Here is a 13,600-nt window from a genome sequence, read left to right on the forward strand (position 1 = left end):
TATTACACTTAAGACTGAACTATAGTCAGTACCAAATCTGAAAGGTTATGTGAGCAGTTTGATGTATACATTTTTGTAGATCAAAATGTAGAAATGAAAATAATGACATTTTAAAAATATTTTCTACTGAAATCTCACATGCACACACAACACTCCGTGTTTACAAATAATTCTTCTTGAAGATAGTAAGCCATAGTATTTTACCACTAGAGAAAGGATGGTGTATAGACCCCACACAAACACCACGGTCATTCAATGACTGTGGTTCTCTTCCCAATAGCACTTTTCTATATACAAGCATAATGGGCAAAAGTAAGAGGGGAAAATAGATATGATGGGGAAAGGTTGTGAGGGAACCAGCAAAACTGTGCTGAGAAGCCAGCACACATCACAAATGTGGCAAGAATTTTTAGAGGCAGTTAGAACAGAATCCTAAAAGAGATTATGGGCCTGATTCTCCACTATCTTACAACAGTTTTACACTGGCATGACTCCATTTACTTTAATGAAATGCCCCTGGTATCAAATTGGTGTAACACAGTGGAAAAGCAGCTCTGGTCCAAAGGTCTAATTTTGAGCAACTAACTAAAATCAAATATGAGATGCTCCAAAGCTAAGGATTGTGTGAGTGTGACAGACACTCCACTTAGGGATAATACTATCATTTGTATAGAAAGACTTCCAATTCCAAACTTCAGTACATCTACACAATAATAGAAGTGTCCTGTTTGCAAGGGTTCTCAACTTTTTTCTTTCTGAGGCCCCCCAACGTGAGATAAAAACTTCATGGCCCACAACTACTGTTTTTCCTGCATATAAGAGCCAGGGCCAGCATTAGGGGGTAGCAAGCAGGAGTTGCCCTAGGTCCCACACCACAGTGGACCCTGTGAAGCTAAGTTGCTCAGACTTTGGCTTCAGCCCCGGGGGGTGGGACTTGGGTCATCAGGCTTCAGCCCCACGTGGTAGGGCTTTGGCTTTCTGCCTTTGACCCAAACAAGTCTAATGCCAACCCTGCTTGGCGGACCCCCTGAAACCTGCTTGTGGGCCCCCAGGGGTCCCCAGACCCCTGGTTGAGAACCACTGCTGTGTTGGGTATCAAATATTTCTGAAATATGTGTTTTATTGGCAATCACCAGGGAGATGTGAGCAGCACAATCCACTTCACAAACAAAGAGAATTGCAAGTTAAGTATTTTCATGAAGATTTTTGGCTGTCTGACTTTTCAGCTGGTGTCTATACAGTTCTTAATCAAAAAAGTCTTGAATTGTTCACATAATACCTTTCTATTGACCTATTTTGGTTTTCTTTGGTGTGGTCTAACAAGACTTATTGAGAGGGTGAACTGTTTCTTGTGTGAAAATTCACTACCTATTTTTTAAAGCATTGTCATCTTTCTATTTTTCTAAAGTTTTCTCAACCCATAGAAATCATTTGTATTTTTCCATTGCTACAAATTAGCAAAACAAGTACTTTGGCTTCTGTAGCACTTAATCTAAACATAGTCCACAGTCAGTAATATGTCTTTCACCTCTCCATAAATGGATGCAAGGTAAAATAAATCTCTCTTAATGATAGTAATGTCTGGGGATGCAGTTTTGTTGGGTATGCTTTATACTCATGACTTCTGTGATGAAACAGATCTAAAATCTCCTGTGGTGACAATTCCTACAAACATAAATTCAACACCACCGCCACTGAGATCATTGTGAGTACGCTGGCTCGAGTCCATGTCTACTAGATTAAATTTTAGGTCTAACACATATTTATACTGCAGTTTTTATTTTTGTTTTTAATTAAAATAAATTACACTAGAAGCATTCGGCTAGACATGGATTGATCAGTCACTAAAACCTATGGATGTTATAGTAGACTGTACCTAAGGTATACATTTTTATAAAACAGGAAAGTACAGTAGAAAAATCTATATATTAAAAGTCGACAGTTTGAAAGTTGTTAGATCATTTGATGGGTCTCTTATAAAACATGATACCTTTTTTTGAAAGATTTTATCTGCAGTACTCTACATATTATGATGGCTATTCATACTTTACTTCTTCAGTTTTTATAGCCTCCAAGTAATGTTACAGAATAGTAAATACTGTTATTATAACCTTCATAGCTGTGTTAGTGTTATATTTTTAAAGATGAAGTATCTGATTCTCCTCACACACATCAGTGTAAATCAAAAATAACTCCATAGTAGTCAATAGGTTACAGGAGTGTAAAACAAGTCCAGGGGATCAAGGCCACAGCTTTATAAACCAAGATTGGTTAATATTAAAAGTACAAATTTTGAATACATGAAATCTCTTTCCCTTTTGTTAGTTTATTTTATTCAGGTTTTAACACTGCACCCTCCCCATGGTATTTAAGAATATCTGAATAGGAGACAATACTAATGAACCAATTTACACCAGCTGAAGATTTGACTAACACTTTGAAAATGAATGATGTTCTTAAAGTGAAGTATTGAATATGTTCTGTTTAACAGTCCATTAATAATTCTCATGAAACAGAAGCCTTTTCTAGAGGTTTAGCAGGAAGCTAGGATGACTGCCAAATGATCATATTCTGTAATCACCGGATAGTTTTACTTTACACATACACTTGCACACCCACAGACTGAAGAACCCACACTTATCCAAAGAAATATCATGTGGCAAAAAGATGGCTCTAAGCAGTAGAAAAGAAAAAAATCTTTTAAAATTCTCATGGGATTAGAGACTGACTGTTAAAGGAAGAGCATTATTTTATCACTCAGCTAATGAGCCATACAAGGACTTGTTATTGCTCAGTATAGTTCTGTTCTGACAACACTACTTTGAAACAAATATGCCAACTTTAATACACAAAGAAAACAAGACACATTTTCAATTGTGTCAATTACATATCAGGGTGTATGTAATTGAAATAAAACACTTGGGAGGAAATACCCAGAAGGATGTGCAGATTTTGCCTTTTTAAGCACAAAGAGATTTTTGTACATTCCACAATGGATCTGACACAAAAGAAGATTGGTGGCTCCTGACCTCAATGAAGTGACTAGAAAATAAACAGCAGAGTCCAATGACAGGTCCCAACAAGCATGTCCTACAAGTGTCATTCTTGTGCTAGGCTATCATATAGAACTTAGTCTCTCAGTCGCTTTCATTTCATATTACGCACACACACACCGGCACCAGCGGACCCCAATGCTGCCTGAACACCTCGATCTTATATTGATCACGAAGCGATTTTAACACAAGGTTGTCAACCTGAGACAATGTAAATGGGTGTGATTTCCAAAAAAATCTGAGTGAGATTTTTAAAATCTAGTTCAAACAGATTGGCTTGAGGGGGTTGAGGAAGAGAGAGACTCGAAATGAATTCAGAAATCCTTCAAGCACGAGACGTGGCCGGCATAGAAAAGCTGCAGCAACCCCCTAGAGACCCGAAAGAGAAACTGGGCAACGTTAAACAGAGCCTGGCCCTGGGATGGGAGCAGATCCCCCCCAACACGAACAGATTTCAAACCAAACACATTTGTTTTAACATAAAAATTCAAAACTTAACCACAGGGCGCAAGAGTCAGCTGTGCTCCCCGGGTGAGAGCGGGGGATCAGGTGGGGATGGGTCACTCACTCAGAGGTGCCTGGTTAGTGAGCACTCACCAGAGGAACCGAGGAGAGCGCAATGAACCCCTGCACCGCAACAGCCCTAGAGCAGCTGGCAGTGCCCGGTAGCTGAGATCTGCATGCAGGGAGCCCGAGACACAAACGGCTTGGGCATTCCGCCAGCTGCAGCGTGCACGGGACCCTCACCCCCAGCGGAGGGGCTGGCAGTGCCCTGGGAGTGCTGGGAGACTGGGGGGAGGGCGGGGAGAGGCATCCCGCCAGCTGCAGCGAGCACGGGACCCTCAGCCCCACGCTGGCAGTGCCCGGGTGCGGAGCGCGGGTCAGGCACTCACCAGCTGCAACGCGCAGAGGAAGATGAGCGTGCAGCGCCCGGTGCAGCAGCCCATGGTGGTGGCTGGCGGTGCCCGATCCCTGCTTCTCTCTCTCTCTCTCTCTCCCGCTCCTTCCTTCCGCTAAGGCAGCCCCGGAGGCGACGCTGCGCTCACCGCATCCGGACCGACCCGCTGCCCGGCTTCTTCCCCGCGGGGGGCGCGTCGCTTCCTCGGGATTCTTCCCTCCTTTGTGGCGGGCAGGAGCCGGGCGAGTGGTGTCCGGCGGAGCTCAGCGCCAGCCGGGCGAGCGCAGCATCCGGCGGCGGGCTCTGGCCAGCCACGAGCGGCTGCGGCTGTCGGTGGTCGCGGGTCGGGGACGGCGCGTGCGGAGGGGAGCAGAGCGGTGTGGCTGGGGGCGGGCAGAGGGAGTTTGCGGTGGGGGAGGGGTGTTTGGGGGCTGGGGTAATGGGGGGAGCGTCCGGGCGGGCGGCTCGGAGGGGGGGGGGGCTGTAGTGAGATGCCAGGACGCCGTGGGCTGTGTGACTGGCTGGGGAGGGGGCGTGTGTGAGTGGGGGGGGGGTGAATGGTTGAGGGAGCGTGGGCGGGAGGCTGCTGCTGAGCAGGCTCCCGGGTGCCGCTTTCCGCTCGCTAGTGCTTGGTGCGACAGTCTTCCCGGGAAAGTTCAAGGGACTTGGGTGGCTGGGCGAGGGGAGCTGGCTGGAGAGAAGTGCCGGGGGCGTGGGGGGGGGGGGGCGATGACGCTTTGCTGCTGGGTGGGGCTTGCACTGGACCCCACCCACAGCCCTTCCCCCGTGTTCACAGCTGGGGCCGAGGAGAGAAAGGGGCGGGGGAGCCTGGCTCCATTGTTCACTGGTCTGTACTGGCACTGGGAGACCCCGGCCGGGGGCAGTGGGGAAGGGCGCCAAGGCTTTCGGAAAGCACGGGGCGGGGGCATTGGTGTGTCTGTGGAGGGCGAAGGGAGACGCGTGGGCACCAGAAGGGGCCAGCAGGACTTGATCGGGCTGCCACTGAGGCACTGATCGCACGGTTCGGCTGGTGCCTCTGGCTGCTTTGGATGTTAAAGAGCGCAATCATCTCGCAGCAGTTTCTATCCCTCGGAAAAGAAGGAGCGTGCAAGCATCTCAGCCGCCCGGGTTAGTAAAACCCTGCTCTGAAATGCATCCCAGCGCCACTCTCACTAAGGAAGGGAAATTTAACTTGAGCCTCGTACCTCGTCGGATGGGGGCGTGGGGGGAAGCTGCAAAGGTGAAACTGAGCTCGGATATTGGTCTAACTAACCTCATGTTCCAAGGAACACCCTGGATTGCTACCTAGGTGTAACTGAGGGCAGAATTTGGTCCAGACTCTTGTTCCTGCAGGACTCCCTCAAAGGTTGGGTGAACCGAGTTAGTTGAAGGTAGTCATATTCCTGTGGAGTTATGCTGGGGATTGCAGGGACGTCAGCGATTCCAACCCTCCTCACGTTCCCCCACAGCGCTAGAGTGCAGACAGGGAGAGTGGAGGTGGTTGTTGGAGGGTAAGGCACCTGGGTGCCTTCACGGGAGCTCAAATTCTTTAATCTGCTCCTCGGCCAATTAATCCACGGGATTTTGGGGAATCACGGCTCCTTCTATGGCAACCTCTGTGTGCCGCCCCAGCCAGGCGGATTACACAGTCACAGGTTCCCTTGCAGGAGCTGGGAAAGACCCCCAGGAGAAAGGCTTGGCCACATGAATAGTTTCACTTGGTAAAGGGAATCAGAGTGCTGCAAAGAAGGAGAGTGCCTCCATGAAAGGACAAGGATGAATAACCATTCCTCTGGGAAAGTCATGCTATGGGGATGTGAGGGTTGCAGGATGAATGGATTCCCTACAGGTATAAAGGTCCATATTCCTTCACCACATTGAAAGATCTAGGCCTAAGACAAGTGAGGTATGTAGGAGAAAGTGAGAACAATAAAAAAAAATGTGTACATTCCCTTTGGAAAAAATTGTCCAAATGGATAAAGTGTTAGTTATCCCCTCCTTTCCTTCAGCACAGCATAATTAATTGTCTGGCATTGTGGCAGAAGTGGCATGTTCCAGTCACTAATCACCAACATCCTTTGGTCTACTGTTGTCATTGTTGTCTACTAAGTACTACCAATGATTGTTGAGCCTTGCTTTGGGAGAAACCTACATTTCTGTGAGGTCGGAAAAATACCTGATTGATATTCCCTGTTGAAATATACAGTACTTTCATATACCCAAGAATTAAAATACATTTTATAGACAGGCTTTTAATTCCTCAAAGAGACAATAGTGACTTATTTAAGATTTGTTACCATCTGAATTATTACTTAATTGATGGATTAAATGTTAATAATAATCACAAAATAATTAAGATTACTAGAAATTTAATTATGGGACTGTGACATGTTTACCTTGGTTTGAAATGCTGCTTTAAATTTATTAAAATTTTAGGTGTTTTTTTAAAAAAAAAAATAAAGTGCTAAGGATAGTTTTATATTCATAAAGGAACAAAATAAAGAAAGAATTGAGAGCTATGTAATGATCACATTACTCAAATGAGTAATCAATTGGTGATGTGATTAAGAAAAGCAAAATTTAACCCCATTGTGAAACATCCTCAAGGCACATACTGAATAAAAGTGTCAGAGGTTTATATCAACTACACAAATGGCTTAGACACAAAGTAAAACCAGGCTCTAAACTTTCCCAAAGTTTAGGAGTATGGAGAATAAAGGTTCCATCTTGATCCCAGTATTTAGGAAAAGTACTCAAATACCATAGTGATAGGTGGAGTATAAGCATCTGGTTCTCCTTTCAATGTAGGGATGACACCAAGTCTTTATATTTACTTCTTTTCCAATCCTTTGGAGTTGAGCAACTAACTCAATGTCTAACAGAGACTGGGGTATGGATAAAAGGGCTAGTTGGCTGAGATAAGATAACCCAGATAAGAGTGAGGTGATACACATAGGTTAGTAGAAGCCGTTGTAAGGAATAAGAGATATCAGTATTTCCTTCTCTGAGGAGATATGCCTGAGATCAAGGTCTTGCTGGATTCCCAACTGTTGCTAGATGCTCAGGTAGCAGCAGTTACCAAGAGCATTCTTATCTGCAACATAAGAAGAAAGTTGCAGTCCTTTTTTCAGATGCAGATTCTGTCACAGTCATTCATACCTTCATTACATCCAGATTGAATCACCGTAACCTTAAAACCATTCAGAAATTGCAGAGAGTACAGAATGTGGTGCTCACATTTTACGCAGTGTGTCATATTGCGAGCACATTACACCTGTCTTCCATGATCTGGACTAGCCTACACAGTGACTTGATTTCCAGATGAAGTTTAAGATATTGCTTGGTAGGTCAACCATAAAGCTTTGAATGACTTTGGTACTTCAGATACCACCTGTTTCCTAGTGTGATTCCATTACAGTAAAAAATCAACTGAGGCATTCAAGCTAGTAACCTTCTATTTAAGACAAGAGCAAGCAGCTAGCAGGGAATTCTCAGTGAAGGGTCAACAGTACTGGATTTTACTTTTACACTCAATCCAGCAGAGTCCTCAGGGTATACTGCAAGGCCCATCTACTGTCCTGGGCTTTTCTTGGAGAGAGTGGGTCTGTGACACTGATAGTACCTGTGATGAGTTGGACCACAGAAACCCCTTTAAGACTGTCACCTGATGGGCTGAGACTACCTCTGAGCCCATTTTCTCTGCCAGTTTGGGCCTCCAGAACCCTGCCTTGTTGAGCCAGACATGCCAGTCTGCTCCAGCATGGACCCAGGGTCTGAACCACGTGCCACAAAACTGCAGACTTAACTGAAAATGGCTTAGCAAGTGTGCCTGTCTTTAGCACCCAGACAGCCAGCTCCCAATGGGATCCAAACCCCAAATAAATCCATTTTACTCTGTATAAAGCTATACAGGGTAAACTCATAAATTGTACGCCCTCTATAACACTGATAGAGAGATATACACAGCTGTTTGCTCCCCCAGGTATTAATTACTTACTCTGGGTCAATTAATAAGAAAAAGTGATTTATTAAGTATAAAAAGTAGGATTTAAGTGGTTCCAAGTAGTAACAGAGAGAACAAAGTAAGTTACCAAGCAAAATAAAACAAAACACGCCAGTCTAAGCCTAATCCATTAAGAAACTAATTACAGATAAAATCTCACCCTCAGAGATGTTCCAATAAGCTTCTTTCACAGACTGGGCCCAATCCTTTCCCCTGGTATGGTTCTTGTTAGCTCTAGCTCAGGTGGTAACGAGGGGACTTCTCATGACTGGAATCTCCTTTGTTCTGTTCCACCCTCTTATATAGCTTCGGCACAAGGCGGGAATTTTTTGTCTCTCTGGGTTCCCACCCCTCCTTCTAAATGGAAAAGCACCAGGTTTAAGATGGATTCCATTACCAGGTGACATGGTCACATGTCCTGTGAGACCCCAAGCCTTTATTCTTCCTGGTCTGACTCACAGGGAGGCTTGCAGTTAAACAGAACCATTTACAACCAATTGTCCTTCAAGATTCCAAGCCACCATTAATGGCCCACGCTTTGCATAATTACAGTAGGACCTCAGAGTTATATTTCATATTTCTAGTTTCAGATACAAGAATGATACATTTATACAAATAGGATGACCACACTCAGTAGATTATAAGCTTTGTAATGATACCTTACAAGAGACCTTTTGCATGAAGCATATTCCAATTACATTATATTCACACTCCTTAGCATATTTTCATAAAATCATATGGAGTGCAACATCACAGTACCAAGGAAAGACTCTGACAATATGTCATTTTGTAAATGCTTGTAGTTTAACTTTTATTTTCAGGGGGATTTATGACAATCTGGTGCCCAAGGCCCACCATGACACAGGTCTCACATTGCCCCTGGAGTTCCACCCTTGTGGCCTCACCCTTGCACCATGACCCTACCTGCACTTCAAGAGGCAGGGTTTGTAGCCTTAGGCTCCCTTAACATGTCCCCCACCCATACTAGTAGTACTCATCTTGGGAGCAGTAAGAGCTATCTCTTCCCCTCCCCACCACCAGAGAGGCAGGGATGGCAGCAAGGTCCCATCCAGTCCTTATCCCAGCTTCTGGGGTACCTGGCACAACTGGGTAGATGGGCTGGGCCCACTTCACTCTTCTCAACATGCTATGCACATAGTCTTCTGCTGGGGTGGCACTGGCTGGACTCTCCCAGATCAGTGAGTCTTGGAATAAATACTCAGTTGAGATACCTGGGGCAACCACATCTCCCATAGCTATTGTTTCAAGCTGCAGACTGAGGCAGATAGTGCTGCTTTGCTTACAGTCCGTTCACATTTTCAAGCTTTTCTTTGGAAATACGCAGGGCTATAAAGTTATTTTTTTTAAAAAGCTGATATTCCAATATAATGGCATGATTCGAGGAGCTGGGGCTGTAGATACGGGCCAATAATGTCCTATACTTTAATCCAGCTCTGAAGTGTTTTTCAAACTAAACTTGAAAATGTGTGTAGAGAATATTGGTCAGCACAATTATATATATTACATTAAATACATTATTGTTTAATATGTTAAATCAATTATAGAATTAGGTACAAGCTATGAAGTTTTGATCTGTCTGCATCAAACTTTCCCAAAGTTTGAGTGATTCAGATTTGCAGTTCCAATTTGAGTCAATATGTACTTATGGCATCAGGCAGGAGAGACTGTTTATATCCTATATGTACAGGGATTAATAGGTTACATCCTTGGTGATCACAGATATGCAAATACTATACTTTGGACTCTATGAATCGCTTCAACCAGGTTATAAGGCTCAAGTCAACAAACAAAAAGTAAGTAGAACTCATGATATTCAACTGATCTTGCCCCCCAAATTTCCTTGTAACTTTTTTAATTGATCATATTACTCACAGGAGCTAGTAACATGTTTATTTAATTCTCTGCCTGCGCCTCAACCTCAATTAAATATGGTTGATCAGGAAGTTAAGGAAAGTAGTTTTGTTAAATATGTTCAGCATAGCCCAATTACCAAGTTATCAAAACAGGGAATGGACTCTTCTCTTGTGGTCTTGACATTTGGAATAATACCTGACTTGAAAGGAATCCATTGATTTCAATGAGACTCCTCAGAGTAAGGTACCCTTCGCTCATTCTGACTTGTCTCAGAATCGGGCTCTTACAGTTTAGGCGCTGATTCTGAAAAGACTTACACCCCTGCCTACCTTTATTAACTCTGAGTAGTCCTAAATATAGTATGGAAAATTAAGCCTACTCATCTAAGAGTTTCAGGATTGGACCTTAAAGTAGTTTCCCATGGTCCGCAGGTTTTTGGTTCTTCTGCATATGGTGGAGAAATAATGGAAGACAGTCAGAGTCTGTGTTATTTTTTTTTTTAATATTTTTGTTCTCTGGTTACAGAATTCATACTGCTTCTCCTTATATTTAACAATAGGCTAAGTTTTAGTCAGATACAGAATTGTAATTGCTTAGGAAACATATTTACTATATTTTCCATAAGCATCTTAAAGTACTGCTGTGCAAACGACCTAGAAACTACACAGAATTTAATATACTTTTAAAGACAAATGGGTATTTCAAGATATTATCCGTGTTAGTAAAACCCAGTTTCAATTTATCCTTCAGAAGGCAGAACTGCAGTATAATGAACTAATTTTTCATTCCAATTTTAACACCTCCTGCTAGGAAATTGTATTCCTCATTAAAATGTAAAATGGAAAAGTTTACTAAGTCCTATGTGATCGGTGAAAGAAGTTTTTATTTAAAAGGTATTGTTTTAAATAATATTGTGGGTGAATCAATGGCACATATCTGAGAAAGGAATAGCATGAGCAGCTGTTGTACTACTTTCCTCTTGCAGATCTGCCCATATACCTTAACTTTGATTTGTAATACCCTTGCTTTCCAGTCCTTGGCTCCCTTGTTCAGAGGTTGACTATGGATGTTGACAGAGTAGAATGACACCACAAGCTAATTTGTATTTATAACCCAAGATGACATATGAAACCAAGTTTGCAAACCTCAGCCTGTCTTTGGTGAATAAATATAACATTTCTTGGCATGTTGACAAAATATTTTGTCCAGCTAAGCTATATTTCCTTTGTTTTCTATATTTTCCCTTACCGCTCCTGTTTATACGTAGTGCTTGCTACAATGGCACAATCACCCCCAGTCAGACTAGGACACCACTTCACTTTGTAACTCTCTTGTTTATGTTCACCACCGAAACACTTAAGATGACAAGTACTCAGACACTTTTATTTTGTTTGCTAGGCAATAAATGTTTCACTTAAAAACATTCACTGTGAACAAATACAGTGCTGCAGTCCTTATTTATTTATCTTTCTTTCAAGGATAAACAACTGAATACGGAGTGCAGTACCAAAGCCTGACTGCAAACAAACAAAAATTAATAGAAACACTACCACGTACACAAAGCAAAAATCATTGACACAATACACTAGGTGTTTTTGTTCCACCCTATTGTAGTCACTAAAACAATAGTAATGAACAGACTCCTGATTTTAGCAGACTTGTGAAAATGGGTAACATTGTCAAATGTGCCTAAGTGACTCAGGAGCCTATGGCCCCGTCTACACTGGCAAGTTTGTGCGCAGTAAAGCAGCTTTCTGCGCTGTAACTCCCGAGGTGTACACACTGCCAAACCACTTAGTGCGCAGAAACTGCACACATGCAGTGCTCTAAAAAAAACCACCCCAATGAGGGGTGTACAGCTTTCTGCACCGGGGCTACAGCCAGTGTAGACACCGTGGTGATTACAGTGCTGCGATTGGCCTCCAGGAGGTGTCCCACAATGCCTGTTCTCACCTCTCTGGTCATCGGTTTGAACTCTACTGCCTTGCCCTTTGGTGACCAAGTGTCATTCCCACCCCGTACATTCCTCTGCAAATTTGAAAGTCCCCTTCCTGTTTGCTCAGTGACGTGTGCAGTGGTCTCAGCGCATCTTTCCAGGTGGCCATGCCTGCTCCATCCACGAGGTGATCCCTAGCTTGGAGCAATGCTGAGCTGCTGGACATCATCAGCATTTGGGGAGAGGAGGCTCTGCAGTCCCAGCTGTGCTCCAGCCATAGGAATTACGATACCTACGGACAGATTTCACGATGCATGATAGAAAGGGGCCATTACATGTTGCAGTGTAGGGTAAAAGTGAAGGAGCTGTGGAACGCCTACCACAAGATGCGGAAGGCAAACCACGGCTCCAGTGATGCGCCCATGAGCTGCCAGTTCTACAAAGAGCTGGACGCGATACTCGGTGGCAACCCCACGTCCACTGTGAAGTACCCTGTGGATACTTCATTGGCTCATGTGCCAGTTGAGAGTGGACCGAGCCAGGAGGAGGCAATCTTGGATGAAGAGGGGGAGAGGGACCCAGAGGCAGATGATAACTTGGAGGCCAGAGATGCATGCATTCAGGAGCTCTTTTCTACTCTGGAGGAGCCTAGTCAGTCACAGCAGTCACATCTTGGCGAAGCGGAAACAGGAAAGGAGGTCCCTGGTAAGTGGATCTGATTTTGAGAAAAGAAAAGGAGTACTTGTGGCACCTTAGAGACTAACCAATTTATTTGAGCATAAGCTTTCGTGAGCTACAGCTCACTTCGGTTAGTCTCTAAGGTGCCACAAGTACTCCTTTTCTTTTTGCAAAGACAGACTAACACGGCTGTTACTCTGAAACCTGATTTTGAGAATTGCTGAAGTGAGTTGTTGTGGGCAGGAGGGTTGCAGAAAGCAGGCTTGTATCCCACTACATGCCTAGTCTGAGTGGCATAGTAGGCTGTTGATACACTCCCTCACTTCACGGGAATCTCCCTCAGAGATCTCCAAGAAACTCTCATGGAGATACTGGACAATCCGCTGCCACAGGTTCCTTGGCAGAGCTGCTTTGTTTCTTGCCCAATTAATGGGAACTTTCCCATCACTTTGTCGTGATGGGTGGGGGACCATTGCTGCCACCAGCTAGCCGCATAGGCACCAGGGCAGAAGCCGCAGGCTTGGAGAAGACCCTCCCTTGATTCCCTGCTCACCCTCAGCAGCGAGGTATCTTCCATAATGATCACCTCCTGTGGAAAGTGTGGGGACAGGAATGATTATCAGGGGCACTCTACAGTGCTGACTCTCCCCAAGTGCCCAGGAGCCACGTGCCCAGCGTACATCAGGGTCCGGGAACAATGATTTATCCTGACCCTGCAGCTACTCACCATTTTGGGGGTCTTGTGGTTCATGTGTGCTTGCCTGGGGTCAGCCAGTTAGTGACAGGTGTGTGAGTACTGGCCATAGGCGCTGACTTTCCTTCTGCCCGGTGGGTGCTCAACTCCCCCTGCCTCTTCTCTCCCCGCCTCTTCCCGCTCCTGCACTGCCCTCCCCCCTCCCACCCTTTCCCCAAAGTCCTCGCCCCCTTCCCACCCCCATTCCACCTCCTTCTCCCAAGTACCCCCCCTTCTCCACCTCCTCCCCTAAGCACACTGTTTCCCTGCTCCTTCCCCTCTCTCCCAGAAAGTCCTAAGTGTCGCCAAACAGCTGTTAGGCGGCGGAGGCGGGGCGGGAAATGCTGGGAGCGAGGGGGAGAAGCAGGGATGCAGCACACTTGCGTGGGGGGGAGAAGGAGGTGAGGAGGAGTGGCTGCCGGTG

General features: G+C 44.8%; 1 protein-coding gene across 12 annotated transcripts in view; it reads right to left on the reverse strand.

Annotated features, from left to right (window-relative positions):
• Nucleotides 1-13,600, reverse strand: part of NKAIN3 (sodium/potassium transporting ATPase interacting 3) — a 664,031-nt gene that overhangs the window by 529,962 nt on the left and 120,469 nt on the right. For 10 of the 12 annotated variants that reach the window (XM_073331057.1, XM_073331058.1, XM_073331054.1 and 7 more), the window contains exon 1: nucleotides 3,947-4,595. The exons of the other annotated variants lie outside the window; for them this stretch is intronic. In XM_073331057.1, coding sequence (XP_073187158.1) covers nucleotides 3,947-4,000 — 54 coding nt within the window. In that variant the 5' untranslated portion in view covers nucleotides 4,001-4,595. Of the gene's footprint in view, nucleotides 1-3,946; nucleotides 4,596-13,600 lie in introns of those variants that run through there. 12 annotated transcript variants of the gene reach the window in all.

This window comes from Lepidochelys kempii, chromosome 2 (assembly GCF_965140265.1).
Source record: "Lepidochelys kempii isolate rLepKem1 chromosome 2, rLepKem1.hap2, whole genome shotgun sequence".
NCBI classification, from domain to species: domain Eukaryota; kingdom Metazoa; phylum Chordata; order Testudines; family Cheloniidae; genus Lepidochelys; species Lepidochelys kempii.